The sequence below is a fragment of the Copadichromis virginalis genome, linkage group LG10 (genome assembly GCF_057382275.1).
Source record: "Copadichromis virginalis isolate Kocher_CV1m ecotype Utaka linkage group LG10, C_Virginalis_male_GT1.1, whole genome shotgun sequence".
NCBI lineage: Eukaryota > Metazoa > Chordata > Actinopteri > Cichliformes > Cichlidae > Copadichromis > Copadichromis virginalis.
In genome coordinates this window covers 1187771-1197500 of record NC_140627.1, presented here as the reverse complement: position 1 = coordinate 1197500, position 9730 = coordinate 1187771, and the positions used below count along the sequence as shown (strand labels likewise).

Here is a 9730-nt window from a genome sequence, read left to right as displayed (position 1 = left end):
GCACGTGCAACAGCACCCTTTAAAACTGAATCAGCAACATTAGTACATATCACTGCAGGCACAAGCAGCGGCAGTCCACTGCACACGTCAGTGTGTGCAGCTTATCTCTGTAGGTCAGAATGTAAATGCGACTGCTCGGTAATGGTAAAGATTTTCAGAGGTACAACAAAAGAAATCTTGACGCCGCCTTTCTAAGTACTTTCTCGTGGTACCCAGAGAACCCAGTGCAATTCAAGCCAACGAATGCATCTAAGTATGGACGGTAATAAAGATAAACATGAAGTTATCTTTATACACATTTTAATCAGGATGCAAAAGATGGCTGAGCAGTGATTTCAACATCAGCATACTTTGTATTCATTGCACTGCACAATATTAAAATTCCTCTCTTCCACCAAAAGCTTCCAGACTCTCCAGCTCGAGGCTGATGAAAAGCAGCGTGTCAGAACCCGTCCTTCTGTACAACAAGGTAAATTAGCCTTGCTTGACTCGTGCATGTTGAATGCAGCTGTACATTGTGTTTGACCTGGTGTTTCTCTTTGCTTGGACAGAAGGACAGTGGAGGCCCTCTGAAGACCAACGTGAGAGCTGAAACGAACACCAGCAGCTCCACGTATAATCTAACGTCCTCTGTATGTCACAATGTGTTGATTACATTGAAAGACTGAATGCTAATTTGTCGTGTAGATTATGTCACTTTTTAAAGATTAGAACTGGTAGTTTGGTTTGTTTGCTAATGTGCAGATGCAATGTTGCTGTTATATGGGAGCAATAGACTGGAACCTGTTACAGAGTGAATAAACATACAATACACACAATACGAAAGTCACAGTTTTCACTTTAAATAAAAAGGCCCAAATATCAGAGACGTTTTTTATTTCCTCTGTCATGACTGAACAGGTCAGCAGCAGCATTTATCCTGCAGACTCTGCTGAAATCAACGTCCAAGGAAGCATCCAGTTTGCTGTGAACTACATCCAGAAGCTTGGAGAGCTTCATATCTTTGTGATGCACTGCAGAGATCTGGCCACAGCTGACAGAAAGAAACATCGTTCTGACCCGTAAGTGCTGAACGCTGGAACAACCCCACGTTTAACGAACAGTTTGAAATATGAATCACATTTGCTAAAGATGTATTTCCTTGACATAAAGTGTCAAATATTCACTCTATAAAGTAAATCAAGTTTAGAACAAGAGTTTAACTCTGCTGTGCATTCACAGGTATGTGAAATGTTATCTTCTTCCAGACACAACTAAGCTGGGAAAGAGAAAAACCAGTGTAAAAAAGAAGACATTAAACCCCACCTACAGTGAAATCCTCACGGTGAGAGTGCCATATTTAATCTTTTACACATGTCTGTTTGTGTAAACCCTGAACTCTTGTTCAGCTGAAAAAAATCAAATGAATTTATTCATTTTATTCAAAACGTGTCCGGTTGTACTTGTTTCATGATTCCAGCTGTTAAATTCACTGGCTGTGGTACGTTTCCTTTTATTAATACAACCTCTGCTCAGTGCACACCAGCTTTATAAACCCTGTTCAGAAAATGACTATTTCATGAAAGAAGTAGCTCATTCTTATACATCATTATCATGTACAAAAAAAAGTTGGGATGGGGACAACAAAACGCCAGAAAACTGAGCAGTACTGAGAAGAAACAGGTTTTTCTTAAATTCAGTTTTCACCTAGTTTGGTTTACTAGCTCCTTACTTACTATAGGTCGGTAACATAACTGGATATGAAAAGGATACCTTTGAGAGGCAGGATTTAAAAAATGTGCAAAAAACTCCACGAATTGTGGGACGATTTTAGAAGAATATTCTTGAATGTAAAATTGTGGAAAAACTTTGAATATGTCATTATCAACAGTAGTTAAAATCACCAGAGAGTCCAAGAATCTGGAGAAATCTCATGCACAGAGATCTGAGGTTGTATTTATATAACATCCAGTCAACAAGCAACTTTTAACAGGGAAAAACCACCGACTGACCACACAGAGGCAGCCAGCTGTCACAGCTGTCTCGTCTGAGAGCAGGGTGGAGTGGTTGGACTTGTAACTGCAGATCAGAACCATGCAGCTATAGATCTACAGATATTGACATAACGACACCAGGAGAGAGGTCAGAGAGGCAAAGCCCAAACTAAAGGGGAAAGATGACCCACTCCATGACATTAGAAGCTTATAAATAACAATGAAAGAGGAGAAAAGGAATGCATCACATCTCAGGAGGCCTAACAGTTTAGCAACAAAACTAAGGGGCTGTTCAGGATGATCTGATCTGGCCCTGGGTGCACATAAGCTTTAGCAAAAGGGAAATCTGAAGCCTTATGTTAAAAGTGTCTCCTGAAAATAGGATCTGGCTTCAAGGGAGAGGTGCCGAACTTTGAGAAACTCCAGGAAGCAAACAATCCTGCACCGTAAGAACAAAGCGCTCCACTGGTATTTCAAAATATTCAAAATATTAGTTGTTCAAAGGAAGTATTATAAAGGACTAACCTTTGGTAATCGTGATGGGCATCAATGAGTCGAGTGCTACTTACAGTGGGGCAAAAAAGTATTTAGTCAGCCACCGATTGTGCAAGTTCCCCCACCTAAAATGATGACAGAGGTCAGTAATTTGCACCAGAGGTACACTTCAACTGTGAGAGACAGAATGTGAAAAAAAAATCCATGAATCCACATGGTAGGATTTGTAAAGAATTTATTGGTAAATCAGGGTGGAAAATAAGTATTTGGTCAATAACAAAAATACAACTCAATACTTTGTAACATAACCTTTGTTGGCAATAACAGAGGTCAAACGTTTACTATAGGTCTTTACCAGGTTTGCACACACAGTAGCTGGTATTTTGGCCCATTCCTCCATGCAGATCTTCTCGAGAGCAGTGATGTTTTGGGGCTGTCGCCGAGCAACACGGACTTTCAACTCCCGCCACAGATTTTCTATGGGGTTGAGGTCTGGAGACTGGCTAGGCCACTCCAGGACTTTCAAATGCTTCTTACGGAGCCACTCCTTTGTTGCCCGGGCGGTGTGTTTTGGATCATTGTCATGTTGGAAGACCCAGCCTCGTTTCATCTTCAAAGTTCTCACTGATGGAAGGAGGTTTTGGCTCAAAATCTCACGATACATGGCCCCATTCATTCTGTCCTTAACACGGATCAGTCGTCCTGTCCCCTTGGCAGAAAAACAGCCCCATAGCATGATGTTTCCACCCCCATGCTTCACAGTAGGTATGGTGTTCTTGGGATGCAACTCAGTATTCTTCTTCCTCCAAACACGACGAGTTGAGTTTATACCAAAAAGTTCTACTTTGGTTTCATCTGACCACATGACATTCTCCCAATCCTCTGCTGTATCATCCATGTGCTCTCTGGCAAACTTCAGACGGGCCTGGACATGCACTGGCTTCAGCAGCGGAACACGTCTGGCACTGCGGGATTTGATTCCCTGCCGTTGTAGTGTGTTACTGATGGTGACCTTTGTTACTTTGGTCCCAGCTCTCTGCAGGTCATTCACCAGGTCCCCCCGTGTGGTTCTGGGATCTTTGCTCACCGTTCTCATGATCATTTTGACCCCACGGGATGAGATCTTGCGTGGAGCCCCAGATCGAGGGAGATTATCAGTGGTCTTGTATGTCTTCCATTTTCTGATGATTGCTCCCACAGTTGATTTTTTCACACCAAGCTGCTTGCCTATTGTAGATTCACTCTTCCCAGTCTGGTGCAGGTCTACAATACTTTTCCTGGTGTCCTTCGAAAGCTCTTTGGTCTTGGCCATGGCGGAGTTTGGAGTCTGACTGTTTGAGGCTGTGGACAGGTGTCTTTTATGCAGATGATGAGTTCAAACAGGTGCCATTCATACAGGTAACGAGTGGGGGGCAGAAAAGCTTCTTACAGAAGACGTTACAGGTCTGTGAGAGCCAGAGATTTTCCTTGTTTGAGGTGACCAAATACTTATTTTCCACCCTGATTTACCAATAAATTCTTTACAAATCCATCCATCCATCCATCTTCATCCGCTTTATCCGAGGCCGGGTCGCGGGGGCAGCAGCCTAAGCAAAGAGGCCCAGACCTCCCTCTCCCCAGCGACCTCCTCCAGCTTATCCGGGGGAATACCAAGGCGTTCCCAGGCCAGCCGAGAGATATAATCTCTCCAGCGTGTCCTGGGTCTGCCCCGGGGCCTCCTCCCGGTGGGACATGCCTGGAACACCTCACCCAGGAGGCGCCCAGGGGGCATCCTTGTCAGATGCCCGAACCACCTCAGCTGGCTCCTTTCGATGTGGAGCAGCAGCTGCTCTACTCTGAGCCCCTCCCGGATGGCCGAACTTCTCACCCTATTTCTAAGGGAGAGGCCAGCCACCCTTCGGAGGAAGCTCATTTCTGCCGCTTGTATCCGCGATCTCGTTCTTTCGGTCACTACCCACAGCTCGTGGCCATAGGTGAGGGTAGGGACGTAGATCGACCGGTAAATTGAGAGCTTCGCTTTTACACTCAGCTCCCTCTTCACCACGACGGACCAGTGCAGCGTCTGCATTACTGCAGCTGCAGCCCCAATCCGTCTGTCGATCTCCGGCTCCCTTCTCCCATCACTCGCGAACAAGACCCCGAGATACTTGAACTCCTCCACTTGGGGCAGGAACTCATCCCCAAACCCGGAGTGGGCACTCCACCCTTTTCCGGCTGAGAACCATGGCCTCAGATTTGGAGGTGCTGATCCTCATTCCCGCTGCTTCACACTCGGCTGCGAACCGTTCCAGTGCGAGCTGGAGGCCCTCACCCGATGAAGCCAACAGAACCACATCATCTGCAAAAATCAGAGATGAGATTCTGAGGCCACCAAAGTGAAAGCCCTCCGCCACTTGGCTGCGCCTAGAAATCCTGTCCATAAAAATTATGAACAGAATCAGTGACAAAGGAACTCGGGGCGGACCTCATCAACACCAGGGGCTCTGTCACCAAGGAGTTGTTTAACTGCCTCAGTGACCTCGCCCCCGGAAATTGGCGGGTCATTCCCCTCATCCCCAGACTCTGCTTCCTCTTCGGAAGATGTGTCAGTGGGATTAAGGAGGTCCTCGAAGTATTCCTTCCACCGCCTGACAATTTTCTCAGTCGACGTCAGCAGCGCTCCGCCAGCACTATACACAGTGCAGGTAGAGCACCGCTTTCCCCTCCTGAGACGTCTGACGGTTTGCCAGAATCTCTTCGAGGCAGTCCGAAAGTCTTTTTCCATGGCCTCTCCGAACTCCTCCCACACCCGAGTTTTTGCTTCAGCCACTGCCCGAGCCGCATTCCGCTTGGCCTGTCGATACCTGTCAGCTGCCTCCGGAGTCCCACAGGCTAACCAAGCCCGATAGGACTCCTTCTTTAGCCTGGTGGCTCCCTTCACCTCTGGTGTCCACCATTTGGTTCGGGGATTACCACCACGGCAGGCACCAACCACCTTGCGGCCGCAGCTCAATGCAGCAGCTTCGGCAATGGAGACGCTGAACATGGTCCATTCGGACTCAATGTCCCCAGTCTCCCTCGGAATGCTGTTGAAGCTCTGCCGGAGGTGTGCGTTGAAGATCTTGCGGACTGGGGCCTCTGCTAGACGTTCCCAGCACACCCTCACTACACGTTTAGGTGCACCAGGTCTGTCCAGCGTCCTCCCCCGCCACCTGATCCAACTCACCACCAGGTGGTGATCAGTTGACAGCTCAGCCCCTCTCTTTACCCGAGTGTCCAGAACATATGGTCGCAGGTCTGCTGATAAGATTACAAAATCGATCATCGACCTACGGCCTAGAGCGTCCTGGTGCCACGTGCACTTATGGACACTCTTGTGTTCGAACAGGGTGTTCGTTATGGCCAAACTGTGATTAGCACAGAAGTCCAATAACAAAGCACCGCTCGGGTTCAGATCAGGGAGGCCGTTCCTCCCAATCACGCCCCTCCAGGTCTTGCTGTCGTTACCCACGTGAGCATTGAAGTCTCCCAGCAGGACAACAGAGTCTCCAGGTGGAGCACCCTCCAGCACCCCCCCCAGGGACTCTAAGAAGGCTGGGTACTCTGAACTGCCACTCGGCGCATAAGCGCAGATGACAGTCAGGACCCGTTCCCCGACCCTAAGGCGCAGGGAACAAACCCTCCCGTCCACCGGGAAAAACCCCAACGTACCGGCAGCAAGCCGAGGGGATATTAGAATACCCACCCCAGCCCGCCGCCTCTCACCAGGGGCAACTCCAGACTGAGACAGAGTCCAGCCCCTCTCCAGGAGACTGGTTCCAGAGCCCAAGCCATGTGTAGAGGTGAGCCCGACTATATCTAGCCGGTACCTCTCAACCTCAAGCACTAACTCAGGCTCCTTCCCCACCAGAGAGGTGACATTCCATGTCCCTATTGCCAGTCTTGGCAGCCGGGGGTCAGTCCGCCAGGGCCTCCGCTCCTGGCCGCCACCCGGCACACAATGCACCCGACCCCTATGGCGCCTCCTGCGGGTGGTGGGCCTGCGGGAGGAGGGGCCCATGTCTCCTCTTCGGGCTGTGCCCGGCCGGGCCCCATGGACTAAGGCCCGGCCACCAGACGCTCGCCCTCGGGCACCCTCCCCGGGCCTGGCTCCAGGGCGGGGCCCCGGTAACCCTATCCCGGGCAGGGTAAACTGTTCCCTCGGTATCCTTTTCATAAGGGTCTTCTGAATCGCTCTTTGTCTGGTCCCTCACCCAGGGCCAATTTGCCATGGGAGACCCTACCAGGGGGCAAAAGCCCCCAGACAACATAGCCCCTGGGATCCCTGGGACACACAAACCCCTCCACCACGATAAGGTAGCGATTCAAGGAGGAGCTTTACAAATCCTACCATGTGAATTCATGGATTTTTTTTTCACATTCTGTCTCTCACAGTTGAAGTGTACCTCTGGTGCAAATTACTGACCTCTGTCATCATTTTCAGTGGGGGAACTTGCACAATCGGTGGCTGGCTAAATACTTTTTTGCCCCAATGTACATCGTTGCTGACAATCTTATAGAAACAGGATTTTACAGGATGGCATTTATATCTAAGGATATGTTGTGAAAATGCTCTACTTCTGTTCATTGTCTTTTCCCGTTTTACAGTTTAAAGTAATGATGCAGGTGTTGAAAACTCAGAGTCTGAACGTTTCAGTGTGGCACGACAGCAGTTTCGGACGCAACCGATTCCTGGGTGACGTGAACCTTAATTTGTTGGAGTGGGACTTCAGCAACACGCAGATAAATGAATATGTATTAAAAACCAGGGTAAATGCTTAATTTCTCAAAGCATTATGTGAATATTGTCGCAGTTATTAGACATTTACTCAGCGTAATCCTTTAGGTGTCAGCACAAGCCTCAGCACCAGCTGCCTCGTGTCTTATCGACAGCAGAGCACAGATGAGAGTCGCTCTGAGATTCCTGCCGCAGACATCCCTCGGTGAGGCCTTCCTTTTGATCAGCTCTCTCCCTTTATGTTTATCATTTATGTTACTTATTGTGGTCTTATTGCACGCACAGGTAGGAGAACATCTACGATGGAAAGCGCTGAGGTGCAGATTTGGGTGAAAGACTGCAAGAATCTTCCGCTGGTTAGAGGCCTCGTTATCGACCCATTTGTGAAATGGTAGGAAACAGTACACTGTTTGCTGAGATCCAAAGTCTGAACCTTGAAATAACAAAACCAAAATAAACCGTTTAATATTTTCTTGTTTAATTATGTTATTTCAATCAAACTGGTTTATTTCAAATAGTTTCTCCATTTAATTTCAATTCAGTTCAATTTTAGTTATACAGCGCCAAACCACAGCAACCTTAAGGTGCTTCATATTGTAAGGTAGACCCGACAATAAAACATTAATAAAAATACATGTCAATCGAGACAGAGTGGAGACAGTTGTGTGATTGGTTGCAGTTGGAGTCCCGAAGCAGCAGCTAATTGTAAAAGTGACGTAAACAAAGTGTCAAAGTTAGAACGCCTGCTTCCTGTAAAATTATCACACAATTAACCAGTTAACTGATTATTTGTTTTACGTTAAGCGAACATCATCTAGTTTTGGACTAATGACCTTACAAAAGCAATTATTTGGAAAATATCACTGATCCATTGCAGTGCACCCATCATCTGAAAATGAGAATTCTCAATAGCTCCACACCTGCCTGCAGCACATATTTGGCACAATATACAAACAGAGTGAAACCCAGAATGCAGTCACAGAAGTCAAGTCAAAATCACAGCTTTACTGCTGGTAACAAAGGTGACAAAGAACAAAAGGCAAAATACAAAACTAAACAGGACATCGTCTACAATAAGGAGAACACAACAACACACAGAGCGAGACGCACACTCTGAACACGATGCAAACGAGACTGAAGACTATCAAAGTAAAACAGGAAGTAACACACACTGAGACACATGAACTGAACAGTGAGACTTGGGATAAACAGACATGGAGACTCCGGGGACACGACTGGGAGACTGCACATAGAAAAGGAGTAACATCATGAGAAACCAAGGACTAGAAGCAAAGACAAACTTAGAAACACAAAGTAGTAATATTATATTCACAACAGACTTAAAGATCAATCATCTCTAAAATCCCAATGAAAGAATCATGAGTCCATAATACATTCAAAAACTGGGTCACAGACCCAGGACTGTGACTTATTTATTATTTACCATGTCTTATTTATTGATTTCATTATGATTACTTTGCACAAGTGTTTCAGTCCGTTCCTTCCAAATGAATTGTTTCCTTCTATCTCCTGCCTGTCCTGCTGCTGTAGTACTCTACGTCCTGATACAAGCCGGAGAAGCAGACAGAGAACTCGCGTAGTGACAAGGACAGCCAATCCCATGTTTAACCACACCATGGTGTATGATGGCCTCCGACCAGAGGATCTCAGGGAGGTCTGCATTGAGATCACAGTGTGGGATCATGGCCGACTCGACAATCACTACATCGGTGGTCTGAGGCTTGGCCTGGGAACAGGTGAAAGTTTACTCCATTGTCAGACTATCAAGTACAAATGTGAGCTATGCAAACTCTTTTCCACCTGGCACTGAACCTGGCCTTCACTTCTCAACCCAGTACAGTCTCAATACCTGACATGATAGTGCGGGGCCAGGTTTCACAATGAGCTCACCCGAAACCCTGGCTGATTGTGACCCACACCCATTTTCACACCTTGGCTCGTGTGATTAGGTAGAGGATCATCAGGGGGTCCTTTGTCCCTCTCGGTGGGAAACTCCCACAGAGCTTAAATCTGGGACTCTCCACCATTTGACCTTAGTACTGAAGAAGCTTCTCGGATGAGAGGTGAAACGTCTTCAAGCCACTTAAAGAAGTCCAGACGCTTTTCTTTCCAAGCTCCTTGGAGAATATAAGGAGGAGAAAGCAAAGGAAGCCCTGTTGTCAAAGGGTCAGAGGGAAGTTACACTGTGGTCTACAGTAGGCCAGAGGTGGGCAAACTGTTTGGCACAAGGGCTTTAAAGACAGGCTGGGCGAGGTGTAGGGGATGGGGTAAAGTAACCTAATTTACGCCATCCCCACCTAAGGTAAGCTACGTACGTACTTTATTCAATATTACTGGGAACCGTGTTGTTGGTCACAATATCGATGCTTGGTGTCAGTTTAGTTGTGGCAATTCTCAGGACAGCTTTTGGTGTTCATCAGTTTTCTGGGCTTTGTGCTTTATTAAAATTCAAATTCAAATTCAAATTCAAATTTTATTTGTCACG

At 47.0% G+C, this 9730-nt stretch overlaps 1 protein-coding gene across 3 annotated transcripts in view; it reads left to right on the top strand.

Moving 5' to 3' along the window:
• Positions 1-9730, top strand: part of sytl2a (synaptotagmin-like 2a) — a 49818-nt gene that overhangs the window by 30647 nt on the left and 9441 nt on the right. For all 3 annotated transcript variants that reach the window (XM_085469352.1, XM_085469351.1, XM_085469350.1), the window contains 8 exons: positions 402-469; positions 552-632; positions 901-1061; positions 1222-1324; positions 7095-7256; positions 7333-7429; positions 7510-7615; positions 8776-8981. In XM_085469352.1, coding sequence (XP_085325478.1) covers positions 402-469; positions 552-632; positions 901-1061; positions 1222-1324; positions 7095-7256; positions 7333-7429; positions 7510-7615; positions 8776-8981 — 984 coding nt within the window. The remainder of the gene's footprint in view (positions 1-401; positions 470-551; positions 633-900; positions 1062-1221; positions 1325-7094; positions 7257-7332; positions 7430-7509; positions 7616-8775; positions 8982-9730) is intronic.